Raw genomic sequence first — 15,193 nt, 5'->3', positions numbered from 1 at the left:
GCGCTATACTATGGAACCCCTTTTTATTATTAAAAAAGCAGGCTAAAAAATTTCAAAGTAATTCCAGTTATAGCTCTCGAGATTCTACCAAAAATTACTTATTCAAAAGACTTTCAAATACTCTTTCGATTATTTCTAGAAATTTCTAGGGAATGATCAAATATTCAAGATTCAAGATTCATCCTAGGATTCCTTAAAGAATTTTCCTGGATTTCTTCGGATTTCCTTCCAGAGGTTCAGTCAAAGGTACTTCCTAAAATTCCTGCAGAGAGTCTGATGCCAATTAGAGTTAATATTTCTTAACGTGGCTCAAAACCAAACTGTTAGAAACCTAGTAGCATAAAATGTATTTGTATTGGCAAAAGAGCTAAAGAGCCATGTGAATCTCTTCCAGTCGAATTCATCTCTCGCTCTCGTTATCAAAACGGTAGATAAGTTTGAGTTTATAGGCACCAGATAATTAATAAACGAGTCAGTACTCAGCATGCATCGAATGTGATCGGTCTATTGTCGCTCGTCATTCATTAGAATAAAGTTTAGTTGGAATAAAGTATCCAGTTTTTTGCTAAACCGCGAGTGCGTGATTTCTATCGCTTAAGAAAGTGAACCAGTGCATCATCGAAAATCCAACATTTGGTCCTTCGAACCGGATTCAGGGAAATCACGCGGGTCAAAGAAGCTGCCACGCTACGTGGTCGATTGATTGTTCGCCATCATCGAACAATAGGAGACGGAACATCAAATCGGAACGGGAGCTGGATCGGGTGCTGTTGCTGCTGGGTTGCTGCTGTGGTGCTGTTGCGAGGAAGTTCTGGACGCTGGGAAACGTTGCTGCCATCATCATTGCCACGAAGGTCTACATAGAACTTGGAATCTGTACCCGAGGACTGTACTCGAGAAAGGGGACAAAGGCTAAGTAGAACAAAAACGTGTGTCTGTTGGGTGGTACTGAACTGCATGATCAGTCCGCCATTGCAAAAAAAAGGTGGTACAATGATGGTTGTGCAAAAGTAATCAAATTATACATTGCTTGCATGCTTACAATAAAATCAATTGTGGCTTTTAATACTTGTCGTCTCTGCTGAATCATTTGAGTTGAGCCTTGGGTTGACTTCTTCTAGTCTCGAAGTCTTGATATCAATCTCTTCTGTCGGTGGTGAGCGTAGCTTCTGGGTTGTAAGTTCGTACTGTCAATCGTGACGTCCATTGAAAAATTCCGCGCGCAGTCAATGAAATACACTTAGAGGGTGGTACAGTGAGTTACAGTGTGGTGAATATGGGGAAAGGCGATCATCGGATCTTGGCGAAACAGGAGCGTACACTGCGCCAATCCCTGGAAAACTTCCAGCTCTTTGTCACCAACTATAGAGAGCAGCAAGATCGAAGTTCACTGGCTATGCGATTGGCAAAACTGGACGAAGTATACGACAAGTTTTTGGATGTTCGTCTACAGATCGAGGTAATTACCGAGGACCTAGAGGAAGCTGATTTGGTGGAACCGGTCGAGTCCGAAGTGGAACGCAAGGCTCTTCGTGCATCTTTAACCCAGCAGCGAGACAAAGAAAATGCGAAAGTGATTCGTGAGTTCGAAAATGACTACTACGCTATAAAACAAGCTCTCTGTGCATTATTAACACCAGCAGAATCAAGTAGCCCACCCGGACAGTCTAAACTTCGAGCTACGACTAGCTCAGAGGTACAGATGAGAGTCAAACTTCCAGAACTCAAATTACCTTCGTTTAACGGAAAATTGCGTGAATGGATTACCTTCAGAGATTCATTTGTCAGCATGATCCACGATAACGCAAATTTAGCTTCAATCGATAAGTTCACGTACTTACGGGCATCCCTAACTGGTGATGCACTCCGGGACATTGCATCAATTGAACTGACAGCGGCAAACTACCCTATCGCCTGGAAGACGTTGCAAGACAGTTATGAAAATAAGAAGTTGATTGCTAAATCATACATTGATGCATTGTTCGCGGTAAAGCCTATGGAAAAGGAATCATATGATCAGCTAAATCGTGTGGTGGGAGAGTTTGAAACCAATTTGATGATGCTGGAGAAACTCGGCGAAAATTCGGATGGAATGAGTACCATTTTGCAGCACATGGTTTGTCAACGTCTGGATCCAAACACATTGCGAAATTGGGAAAACCACTACAACTCAACGGATATTCCGAAGTATAAGGATCTCATCCGTTACTTGAAGGAACCATGCATGGTGCTTCGCAGCATCGGTTCAGCAAGGCCAAGTCCAGGAGAATACAAAAAGGTAGTTCGTTCATCGGCCCTAAGTCACTCAGGAGTTCATCAAGTCGTATCATGTCCATTTTGTGGAGATCAGCCTCATTCTGCCTTCAAATGCAACAGATTTTTCAAGATGAAGGTCTCAGAACGAGCAGATGAAGCAAAACGGAAATCACTTTGCTTAAACTGCTTATCTTCTGGCCACATAGCCAAGTTTTGCACGAAAGGTTCTTGCCACACCTGTGGAAGAAATCATCACACCTTACTGCACTCGATACCCCCTTCAGTGTCACAGTCCAAATCCGCGCAGCCATGTGGTGCGCAAACAGCGAAGAAGAATCAGCCTACGCCAACAACCAACTCGCCACCACCACAGAATTCCTCTAAAAGCCCAGCGAACAACAACTCGACCGCTCCTCAGCAAACGCAAAACTCGAATGAGGCTAATAAGAGCCAAAATCGAGCGACAAGCGCAAGTTCTAGCCAACTCAGTACCACTGACCACGCTTCTACTAGCTACAACACAGTCCTCTCTTCTACCACACAAACACTTCCAAACACAGTTCTATTGTCCACGGCTCTCATAAACATCAGTGACGGTTATGGAAACACCACTGTTGCACGTGCCTTGTTAGATTCAGGGTCACAGCTATGCTTCATTTCTGAAAAGTTCGCTCAGAAAATGAAATTCCAGCGCCGCCGAGAATGCCTACCTATAAAGGGCATTGGCCAAGCTGGCACATGTTCCACGCAATCCATCACTGCTTGGATTCGTTCTCGTGTATCCCATTACACCGTTTTGATGCAGTTCTTTGTGCTACCTAAGGTGACTGCAGAGTTGCCAGTAAAGAGGATCGACTATAGCAGATGGTGTTTCCCCGAGGGATTACCCCTCGCTGACCCAGAATTCTACGACCCCAGCGCGGTCGATATCATAATTGGAGCGGAGATTTTCTTCGACCTTATAATCGATGGACAACACAAACTAGCAGAGGGAGGACCAGTTTTGCAAAATACACAGCTCGGCTGGGTCGTGTCGGGCAAGGTTTCTGAAGATCCTGGACCCACATCATCACTGACAGCTCTTGCTTGCCCGGAGGAGAAATTAGACGATCTTTTAACGCAGTTTTGGGAGTTAGAGTCGTGTCGAACAACTAGCACACAGTCGTTAGAGGAATCTCAATGCGAAAGGATATACAACGAAACAACGAAAAGGGACTCATCAGGAAGATTCGTCGTAACTCTTCCGAAGAAACCGGCCTTGATTGAGCGTCTTGGAGAGTCCCGCTCAATAGCTCTTCGGCGCTTCATTTCACTGGAACGGCGACTGGACAGCAACCCTGCCTTGAAGACAGCCTACAGTGAATTCATCCACGAATACCTGGAAATGGGACATATGCGAGAGGTCCCCGTAGATCCGAACAAGGTGGAGCATGCGCCGTTTCCATATTATTTACCTCACCATGCTGTATTGCGGCCCGAAAGCACTACTACTAAGCTTCGCGTAGTATTCGACGGATCGTGTGCTACAACATCTGGCATATCGTTAAATGACACCCTCCTGGTTGGACCAGTGGTCCAAGAAGATCTGCTTTCTATCGTTCTTCGTTTTCGTCTTCACAAGTTTGCCATCGTAGCTGATATCGCTAAGATGTACAGGATGGTCAATATCGCAGCCGAAGATCAGAGTTTGCAAAGAATTCTATGGAGGGATTCTTCTTCCGAACCAATTCGAACGTTTGAACTCACAACCGTTACCTATGGAACTTCATCAGCTCCATATTTAGCGACCAAGTGCCTCCAACGGTTAGCAGACGAAGGAGCCCAGGAATATCCTCTTGCAGCCATGATCCTCTCCAAGGATTTTTATGTGGACGATATGCTATCTGGAGCAAAAAGCGTAGAAGAAGGCATCAAGATGTACCACGAGTTATCGCAGCTACTGGAAACCTCAAAGTTCACGCTCAGGAAATGGAGTTCAAACAGCCAGGAGATACTAGCAGATTCACCGAAAGCAGCCATCAAAACCTTAGGACTATCATGGGAACCTCGTTCGGACGAGTTTCGATTCTCTGTACCTCAGTGGAGCGAATCCACAGAGATCAACAAGCGTATTATCTTGTCCGATTTTGCTCGTCTATTTGACCCTCTCGGATTGGTAGGACCGGTAGTCGTCCAAGCTAAGATATTTCTCCAGGATCTCTGGAAGCAGAAATGTTCCTGGCACGAAGCCCTTAGCGAAGATCTCCAGCAATGGTGGTTAGACTTCCGACAGAGTCTAGCTGAACTCTCCAGTCTCAAGGTTCCTCGGTGGCTGGCCTTTGGCAGCGATACCGTCTCGGCAGAAATACATGGGTTTTGCGACGCGTCTGAGAAGGCCTACGGAGCGTGCGTCTATCTACGTAGCACGTCATTCGATGGCCATGTTTCGATAAGCCTCATGATTGCAAAATCAAGAGTTGCACCACTCGATGATGTTACACGAAGAAAGAAAAAGATGAGCATTCCCCGCTTGGAACTTTCATCAGCAGTCGTTCTCAGCCATGTGTATGAAAAGGTAGTCAACAGTTTGCGCATCAAAGCACAGCCATTCTTTTGGACCGACTCCACTATTGTAAAATGTTGGCTATCCTCATCTCCCTCCCGTTGGCAAATGTTCGTGGCCAATAGGGTGTCGGAAATTCAACACCTAACAAGAGCGGGGCAATGGAATCATATCGCTGGTTCAGAAAATCCAGCTGATGTGATATCTCGAGGAATGACACCAGGAAGATTAGCAGAACATCCTACTTGGTGGTCCGGGCCCGAGTGGCTTAGAAAACCTCGGAACTTCTGGCCAAAGGAGGTATCGACCAACGCAATGAAGTTCGATCAAGCGCTATTGGAAGAAAAACCAGTCGTAGCCGCTCCTGTCCAGCATCAACCGTTCAACGACTTCTTCAAGTTACGTTCAACCTTCTCGGCGTTAATTCGAGTAACGGCATTGTGTCGGAGATTCATTTTCAACTGCCAAAATCCCACGAATGTCAGAAAAGGCTATCTGACGTTTCAAGAACGTGAAGACGCTATGTTAGTACTTGTGCGTATAGCTCAGAATGACAGTTTTGCTGAAGAAAAAGAGGCACTTGTACTGAAGAGACAAGTCTCTCCGTCGTCCAGACTGAAAACTCTCTATCCAACGTTGTCAAATGGCATTCTCGTGGTCGGCGGCCGGCTAGCACATGCGCCAATTTCTCCAGGAAGAAAACATCCAATTATTCTGGACAATCGCCATCCGTTGACTCTGATGGTCGTAGAACATTATCATCGTAACCTTCTACATGCTGGGCCGCAATTGTTAATTGCCAGCATTCGGGAAAGATTTTGGCCACTTCACCTGAAGAACTTGACCAGAAAAGTGGTTCATAGTTGTGTTCCATGTTTCCGAGTAAAACCGAAAGTTCAGGAGCAACTTATGGGTGATCTTCCTCCAGAGCGCGTCGCTCCAGCCCTACCATTCGTTCGAGTAGGAGTAGATTATTGTGGCCCTTTCAAAATACGGTTTCCCCACCGCAAGACTGACATTCGTATCTGCTACGTCGTCATATTCATATGTCTGGTTACAAAGGCAGTACACATAGATATGGTGGCTGACCAAACGACTGAAGGTTTCATCGCAGCCTTGCGGCGTCTTGTTGCTCGACGTGGGCGTCCTGAAATAATAATGTGCGACAACGCAAGGTACTTCATTCGAGCTAAACGAGAACTGGATCAACTGCGCCGGTTGTTCAACTCCCAAGCTTTCACAAGTTCAATACCGCAAGCCGCAGCAAATGAAGGAATAAACTTCAGATTTATACCGCCCAGGTCTCCCAATTTTGGAGGCCTTTGGGAAGCGGCGGTAAAATCACTGGAATATCATCTCAAACGCACTATTGGGACCAACGTGGTTACACCGGACGAATTTTATACACTTCTAACGCAAATAGAAGCGTGTCTAAATAGCCGCCCACTAACACCAGTTAGCAACGACCCTTCGGATTTAGAAATTCTTACACCTGGGCACTTTTTGATACACCGGCCATTGACAGCTGTATTAGAACCATCCCTCGAAGATCTAAAAGAGAATAGATTGTCAAAATGGCAAAGAGTCCAGCGATACCTACAAACAATTTGGAAGAAGTGGTCCACGTCATACCTTTCTGATCTTCAGAACCGCACAAAGTGGGTAACCCGGCAAAACAACTTGGCTGAAAACATGATGGTTCTACTCAAAGATGACAATCAACCACCACTCCGGTGGCCCTTTGGGCGCATTGTAGCAATACACCCTGGGAAGGATGGAAATGTTCGGGTTGTTGAGGTGCGAACCAAAGATGGCTTGTATACTAGAGCTGTCTCAAAGATATGTGTCCTGCCAATTCAGGATAATGAATGTTCTTTGACATCTAGTCAAAGAGATGAATGATTCCGTTTACAACATTCGCACGGGGGTGCGCTAGCGGAGGTCAACCGATCTCCGCGTACCAGTTAAGTCGTTTTTGTTTAAAATTTTGATCAAAAAAGCCAAAGAAATGTTTGTACTCCATAGCTGTTCAACTCCTTTGGCGGTCGCTGACCGCCAGCTCCCCGATGACCCCCGTACCTCGTTTGATGTCAGCCCAGTTCAACCCACTTGTAGAGAAGATGACCTGTATTGCCAAGTTCTAACTTCATGCTGTCAACTGTTTGATTGTAGAGCGACCAGTATTTCGTGGAGGTTGAGGGACCTCCACGCGAGGTTACGTATTGATTCATTTCCAACTACTTCGAGAAAGCCATATCTTTGCACCATTGGCAGGAACATTGGACCAACCCACTCATCCCAGGCATAAGGATTTCATCTATAAAGCACCCTTGCTCGATTGGATTATTTGAAAGAGTATTGCTTTTGGAGTCTTCAAATAGCGCTATAGCCAGTATCAACCAAATGGACATGTATTACCAACGAGAAACGTTCACGCGTGACGCGTGGAACGCGATGTCATCGGCGCAGGGTGCGCCCGTGGTGGCTCGAAGCCACCACACCAGGGAAGTCGTTTCTTTGTATTTTAAGATTGTTTAAAAAATCGCCTTTCATCTGATTCCAGAAAAAATGGTGTACCACTCGAGATGATAACCCGAAAACCTCTTCCGAGGTAGGACAGCTTCGACACACGCATGACGGCACGCGAGGCACGAAGGCCACATCTCATACAGTCCACATCACGTTCATCCGCACACTACGCAGAACTAGAGTCATCTACACGCAAGCCGTTTCGAGTGGTCCATACCGGTGTAAGAGCACGACTTTTTCCAAATTATATCCGCAAGAAAAACTGTGCATATGTTTGTAAATAGTGATAAGATTAGTATTTTGCATCGTTACTTTGTCTGTAAATAATTATCCGTTCTTTGTATTGAAATTGGTGCCGAATTTCAAGGCGGCCGGTAATGATGCCGATTAGAGTTAATATTTCTTAACGTGGCTCAAAACCAAACTGTTAGAAACCTAGTAGCATAAAATGTATTTGTATTGGCAAAAGAGCTAAAGAGCCATGTGAATCTCTTCCAGTCGAATTCATCTCTCGCTCTCGTTATCAAAACGGTAGATAAGTTTGAGTTTATAGGCACCAGATAATTAATAAACGAGTCAGTACTCAGCATGCATCGAATGTGATCGGTCTATTGTCGCTCGTCATTAGAATAAAGTTTAGTTGGAATAAAGTATCCAGTTTTTTGCTAAACCGCGAGTGCGTGATTTCTATCGCTTAAGAAAGTGAACCAGTGCATCATCGAAAATCCAACAGAGTCTACTTAAGATTTCTTCAGAAATTCCTGCTGGATCGCTTTTCGAATTACTTTGAGAAGATATTTTTATCTCCACAGATTTCTTTTAAATTTTAGGATTTTTTCTAGAATTTCAGCAAGGTTTTCCCATGGATTTTTTCAGAAAATTATCAAATTATACAAGAGTTGCTTCGGAAACTCTTCCCAGGGTTTCTTCAAGAATTCTTTAGGAAACTCGTCCAGCGATTTGTGAATAAATTCCTCCCAGAAGTTTTGATAAAAATGGCTTTTCTAGGTTGTCTTTAGAGATACTTACAGAATTTACTCAAACATTCCAGCTAGGTTTTTCAGAAGTTCATCCATAAATTGCACAAATATGACTGAACTATTCTTCTTCAATGAATTCCTGAAGAACTTTTTAAGAAATCCCTGGAGGATGATTCTAAGCAATCCCTTAAAAAACTTCTGGAGATGTCGTTAGAAATTTGGAAGATAATTTCCTGGATTTTTATTTTATTTTAAGAATTCCTGAGCAAAAGTACCTGAAGGAACTTTGAGAGAAACCAGCAGCAGAAATTTCCTGAAGAATCTCCTGCGTATTTCCAAAGGAATTATAAAGTAAAGCCCGTGAAATCTCTGAATAAAAGGAGTAATACCTAAATGAACCTCTGGAGAAAATCAAGCTAACGTTTTGGAGAAATTTCTAAGGAAACTTTCGGAAAAATCACAAAGAAAAACTTTTGTGAAAAGTTCTCACAATATTTCTGGAGCAGTTCGATCAGAAATGTTTGAATGAACACATGAAGGAAATTATTGCATGAACCTTTAAGCAATCCTTGAAGGAATTCCCAACAAACTCTCGTGGAGTTGTTATGGTATTTCCATAATCTCGAGCAAGACTTGCTCTTTTTGCCATTCGCTTGAGAGTGCCACCAATAGCATCACATGGACCTTTACCGTGGGACGTTGCAAAAAAAATGCCATTCTGCTTTTAATGCATGCTTTGACTGGAATCTACATAGACTAGCAAAGTTCTTCTTATTTTTGTATTGTGATGCTGCCCCATCAGACATAAAATAAATTTTAGAAAAGTTCGTTAATTGTTTCATAAAATCTATCATTTTTGAGATGAACAACTGGACCGAACTGTATCGTGAGCCATTACTTCCGATATGAAGCTAACATTTACAAGTTTATTATCTTTCATATAGTAAATTTCAAATGGGTGTATTGTTGCTTGCGAGTTGTTCCAATGATATCCTTGAGCAGCGTTTTGAATTATGAATGAATAGTTTTCAGAGAAATCACAAATCGCAAGAATTTCATCACCCTTTAATGTATCTTTTTTATTTCTGAGAAATGATGATTGTTGTTTATGAATAAAGTCGTGTGTTATAAGTTTGTCAATTTTATCAACAAGATACGGAACAAATTCATCAACAGGTTTAATAATCGTTTCTAAATTACAGCGATCAGTATTCAACCACTGCTGAAATATAATCTCTTCTTTGTCATTTGATTCTAATATCAATGTAAGTTCCTCTTCAATGTGTTCATTACAAGCACACTTTTCACAAGCACGGAAAAAGCAATTATCTGTTCTGGTGGAAATATCGCAAAGCATTTTTTGTATTATTTCATCTTGTGACACAATTCTTATACTGTTGAACATTAAATTTACATTTTCATGAATAGTACATATGCATACATTATGTATATGTACCAGTAGAATCAAGTAAAATACAATGCTTTGGTCGCAACTGTATAAATACTGTGAAACCAATATTCACAGTTTTGTACATATCTACAAAAATCATATAAGCCTCTTTGAGCGACATCATCAACAGTCGTTTTTGAACTTGTTGTTTTTTTTCATTTCGAACCTCAGAAACAAAATCATTTGTTCCTGGCATTGGCCTGCTGATATCATTATCATCAAAAAATTCTCTTACTATTTATTTTGTATCGTCATCAATACCATGCCCCCTTCTTTTTTCGGTGGTACAAAGAATACCCTGTTCATAAACAAGATCCTTCACCTGCCTCGCCATATACATTGGTGCGTTAAACTCTCTTGTGATTTTATTTACCGACCAAGACTTAGGAAGTACAGATAGGATTTTAATCTGTTCGCTTCTGTCAGTTGTAGGGTGATTGAACTTATCCTTTAACTGCATAATTATCTCGTCATACGCCTCCACTTTGCCAACATCCGTTGAATCTATTCCGAAGATATTTTTTCGAACTGCTTTCGTAATCTGCAATGATTTGTTTATGCGATATTCCATACTTCTCATGTTTCTAGATGAGATTGGCGATAAACTCAATGTTTCAGCAATGGTATTAACCTTCTCAATATTATGGGGACCCTGTAGTTGATCTGTTGACGGAATTGACTCCAATGATGGAATAGATGGTACCATATCTGTAAGATAAAAGTTAAGGTTAACAATATAATAATGAATGCAGTGGAAAGTTGATGATAGTTATTTATTAAACGAGTTGCAAAAATGATTTTTTTTCGCACAAGTAGTACATTTATCCAATGAGGTTTGCCGGGTTGGATAAATACGAAGAATACTGAAAAATGTAGTTTTGCAACGAGCTGCACAATGAGTTATATAAAAGAAGCTACGTTGAAGGCTTACTTACCCAGCTCATGTTCGATTTGTTGACCACTCGTTGACGGTTCTGGTTCTGGAACATCATGATGTTGCTGCCCACTAAATGATGGTTGCATAGTTTCGTCGTTTCCATCCGATCGGCGTTTTTTCGTATTCGGGCTTCTGTTGTGACTTATCAATCCACGACATGACTCACAAATACTCATCGATTCGTCGATTTCATGTGTATATCCCATGGAATGAATTTTATCTATCAATCTTAATGACATGCCCCGTAGATTATGACGGTTGCACTTTGGATTGTTTATTTTTGCACTGCACTTGAATTTTGATTTATACGATTGGTCCATTACTTTTCAGAACTGCCTTTAATAACCAAAGAGAAGTAACACGTTGAATGATACCGATTCATTTTCTTGTTTTGTTCATATTTGCTTTAGGTACAACTCTTGATTTGTTTTTTTTTTCGATTAGGTAGTTCGAATCTAATAAAAAGCCTTACCTAATATTAGATAAGAACATGGGGTAGAAACGTTTGGGTAGAAATTACAGCAGCACGTATGACATGCGTGTTCTAATTGTATATTGTTTCGTACTTCTAGAGTGCTGCTGCGTGAATATGGGTGCATTGCATTGTCGCATATGACACAATAAGTTTCATTGCATTTTGAGATTACTAGATAACCTTCACTGGTTTAGTTTGTTTTTAAAAAAAGACAGTGAAAAAATAATAATTTGGACATGAAAAAATTTTTATTAGAAAAACTTTTTTTTCCTTAAAAGTGCCCATCTTGTGATGTATGGACGGTTGGTAAGGAACATAATTACCTGTCTTGAGACAAAATTTCATCAAAATCAAAAATGGTTGAAATTCGAATTTGAACCTACATAGCCAGCTGACTTATCCCAGATAATTACACTGATGTTGAAAAGGATGCTTAAGTGGAGGCCATATGCGTACCTGCTTCTATTTAACCGCGTGATAAGTGTGCATCCTATCCAACATCATATGCGATTGTGTGTTGACTGGGTATGTACATGGATCCATACGACATTGATCCAATACAAATGTCAATCCAACTGGGCAATTCTTAATTCCATGATCTCACTCTTGGCATTTGTAGCACAGAATAGAGCTCAGAATTTTTCTCGCAGTTCCAAAAATGTGGTCATGCACTTGGACATAGAACTTCGCCTCTATAATTATGCATTTCCTATTGGTTAAAACGAAACTAAATGATGTATTTTTTCAAGTAACAGGTTCTAAAGAGCATGTCATTTTTCATTAAAACGAATCAAAGGTTTGCGTTAATTTATTTTTCTTATCGTGTCGGGTGCACCTTATAGTCCCATTATTTATGTCAGATAGTTTCAATCGCTTGTTTGTTTCTATACGAAAAGGGAAAACATCCTTTTTTGATTGAGAAAACTAGAAACCATCCCTCACGATGAAACTTCGATTTTCTGCATCACAAATGGAATCGATTTCAGGTGATGTCTCGTGTCACTGATGATGTGTATTTCTCCATGTTTCCATCGGAGAGAGAGAATGCACCATGAATGAACGAAGATCGATTGCCTTCATTCAATGTCATACACACACACATTTCGTGGGTGTTGGTAATGTTCGGTACTATTTCGAAGACACGAAAACTAAAGTTGGGTCTTGAATGGTGGGGGAAAGACTAGGGAGGATGAAAAAATCTTACGAATCTATTCCATGTAGCAAACGAGATTTATTTGTCTGTGAAGTTGAAAGTTTCCATCCTTGCAGGGTTAGGGCGTCTTCAAGCCATGTGGGTAAACGAGCAGAGCATCTGCAGAAGGAGGAAGATTCCTTGTGTCTGCTGGTGCTGCAGCAAAACCGTGTAGGTATACACTAACTCGGCACTGCGCGCCGCCGTGTTTTACCAGCTGCGCTCCGATACCAGCTGGTGGGTACAGTAATGTGCTGATAAAATGTCCTTCGTCATTTGCTTGTCTTGTATGACAACAAGAAAATAGCTTAGAGGCTCGTGGCGTAGTTGGTCATACGTTCGCTTCATATGCGGATGGTCATGGGTTTGATTCCCAGCCCCGGCACTTGCAATTTTTCTTCAGTTGCTTTTCACCCTGGAGCAACTGACACTGACCCTCTTCTGAGCCCCATGGCTCAAACGGACCCGGATACCTGGACATCGGCGAACTGCTACTCATAATGGACCCCCAATTGGACTGGAAAGGAACAACGGCCATCCATCATCATCCTTGTGCTCATCATTCTACCAGTATATAGTAGAAAAGTGAAAGCAGCAGAAAGACAACCAGTTCGATATAGTAGAACAGAATCTAGGCACTGTACAAAAATGTAAGTGCAGCTGTCAATTGAAATTGCTCACGTAGTGCCCCAGTGGACAAATAGAGCTGTAAATTAGGTTATGTGATTAAGAATAAAAAAATAAAAAAAGAAAAAAAAAAGAAAATAGCTTGAGCTTGATTGGCTACTAATAGTTGTTACTCAAGTATCACCAGATCAGCTACACTTATACTCCCGATTATTTGTTTTGCACGGGTCTGGTTTTTTCTATAACTCAATCAATTTTCAACCGATTCTCATGAAATTTTGTATACATGTAGGTACCATTAGTTCAATCCGTGTACAAAATTTCATGAATTGACTGAGTTATAGCAAAAACAAGAAACGGGTGTACAAGGAACCAATGAGATAACGCTTTGGTTTGAACAAACAAGTAACAAGCGTTTAAGTGTTAGTGATTGTGCAATTGCTTGACCATGGTGGACCGTATATCTGTCATTTCAGAAAAATATGCGTACATATAATAATCGGGATAGCCGTCAGACCACCAAGCCTGTCTTTGTAAAGTGATTCAAACAAAAAAAAAGTACTAGTTTAATAAGTAATTGCTTAAAAATGAGAAGCATGCAAGAAAATATAGCAAAAGAAATAGATTGTGAGAAAACTTGCAAAATAAGAGCAATGACAGAAAGAACGAATATACAAAAAAGTTTTACAATTAAAACCGTACCAAAAACCAAACAGGACCTGTAAGATGTAGAAATCAAATCCACCACAGTCTGACGACGACGACGATGAGGAAACGAACCCAATCCAGCCCGCCAAAAGAAGTGCAAAGTTCCATGTTTTCATTTCGGCTTAGTTCCTGTCTGCTGATGCATACATATGCAGCGGAGGAAAAAGCGCACCGGGGTCTGAGAGTTTTCCATATTTCATTGCAGAAGACGACGAATGTGCTGCGCTGCGCTGTGCTGTGCTGCTCTGTACGTGTGTATGTACTGTATCCCTTGACGACTGGCGGATCGACGTGTGGTTCAACGGAAGATGGGTTCAACCATAAGAAGAGAGCCGTTAGAGATAGGGAAAAAAGTCCTAGGAAAGCCGGCTTATTTCTACTCGATGCTGCTGGTATCTACCACGTTTGTCATTTTCTTCCGCCCACGAACAGCAGCAGCAGGAGCAGTGGCTGGCGCTTTAATACCAGAACTAAGAAATAAAAATGCGGAACAAGTGCATACAAAAGGAGGAAATTTGGACTGAAGAATAATGACGATATTATTCATAGTCTGGAAATTTCAGAGCAGCAGCCGGTCGCAAACACAAGCCCGGCTAGAATGTGGGAAAACCCTCTGGAACAAACGCTCTATGGCAGTGTCCGGCGACTACGACGACGACGACAGCCAACACTGACTGGATTGTGCCATCCCTGTTGGTAGCGTCACCGGCCGCGTGTTTGCTGGGAGATATGTTGGGAGCTTTCTTTATTATTATTAGCTTTATTTGGGAGATTTTCAGCCCGAGGCTGGTTCATCTCCAGAGCTTTCTTTATTCGATTCCCTTTTTTTGTAAGTCTGAACACTGACATGCGAAAGAGTTGGGGCTTGAAAGAAAGTTCCAGGCAATGATGAAATATTGGTCCACTGATGGATTCCGGAGCGGGTTGGACGCCAGTCGAGTGACGGTGATGGGGAATTAAGCTCATATTTCTGGATTATGGTTTATTTTTATTCCTGACGAAGCTTGGCGTGATATTTTATGACAATGAATGGGAGATGTGATTGTTTTATTAGCAGAAATGAATGCGTTTTGACTTGATGTCATGAAACGATATGATACTACTGAGTCCTTCATGAAGTATGTATTGTAATAAACGAATTATGAAGGCCCCAACGACTATCATTTGTTGTAGCCGAGTGCAATCTTTCAAAGCACAATATGTCTCCTTGAGTTTTCTGCTTCTAATTGACATTATATCCCCACTGAAGCAAAGTATGTTTATCATCTTATTAACTGGACTCAGATTCCTACAGTTTGAGCTGCTTTTTGAAGATCTCCTCTTTAGGTGAATTCTCCTGCAAGAAAGCCGACGCACCGTCCATCTGATGCACATTGAAGCCCATTCGAGCAGCCATAGCAAGTAGGTAGTACCTAAAGACAAGCGTACCTGACTAGGCACCTGAGAACACGTCTCATTATAGTTGGCACTTCTCACCTGGAACGAGTTGAGCTTTGT

General features: G+C 41.8%; 1 protein-coding gene across 1 annotated transcript; it reads left to right on the top strand.

Annotated features, from left to right (window-relative positions):
* The first annotated feature begins 1,276 nt into the window (after nucleotides 1–1,276).
* Nucleotides 1,277–14,370, top strand: LOC134286729 (uncharacterized). Its single transcript, XM_062848393.1, has 2 exons — nucleotides 1,277–5,227; nucleotides 14,260–14,370. Exons 1-2 carry the CDS (start codon nucleotides 1,277–1,279, stop codon nucleotides 14,368–14,370), a joined length of 4,062 nt encoding a protein of 1,353 aa, XP_062704377.1.
* The last annotated feature ends 823 nt before the right edge of the window (nucleotides 14,371–15,193 follow it).

This window comes from Aedes albopictus, chromosome 2 (assembly GCF_035046485.1).
Source record: "Aedes albopictus strain Foshan chromosome 2, AalbF5, whole genome shotgun sequence".
NCBI lineage: Eukaryota > Metazoa > Arthropoda > Insecta > Diptera > Culicidae > Aedes > Aedes albopictus.
Note: the sequence above shows the minus strand (reverse complement) of the source record. Positions and strands in the feature narration are given on the sequence as shown.

Coding starts and splice junctions, on each gene's coding strand:
- LOC134286729 (XM_062848393.1), top strand. CDS start 1,277: ATGGGGAAAGGCGATCATCGGATCTTGGCGAAACAGGAGCGTACACTG. Junction 5,228..14,259: donor CCTTCTCGGCGTTAATTCGA/GTAACGGCATTG, acceptor TGGAAATTTCAG/AGCAGCAGCCGGTCGCAAAC.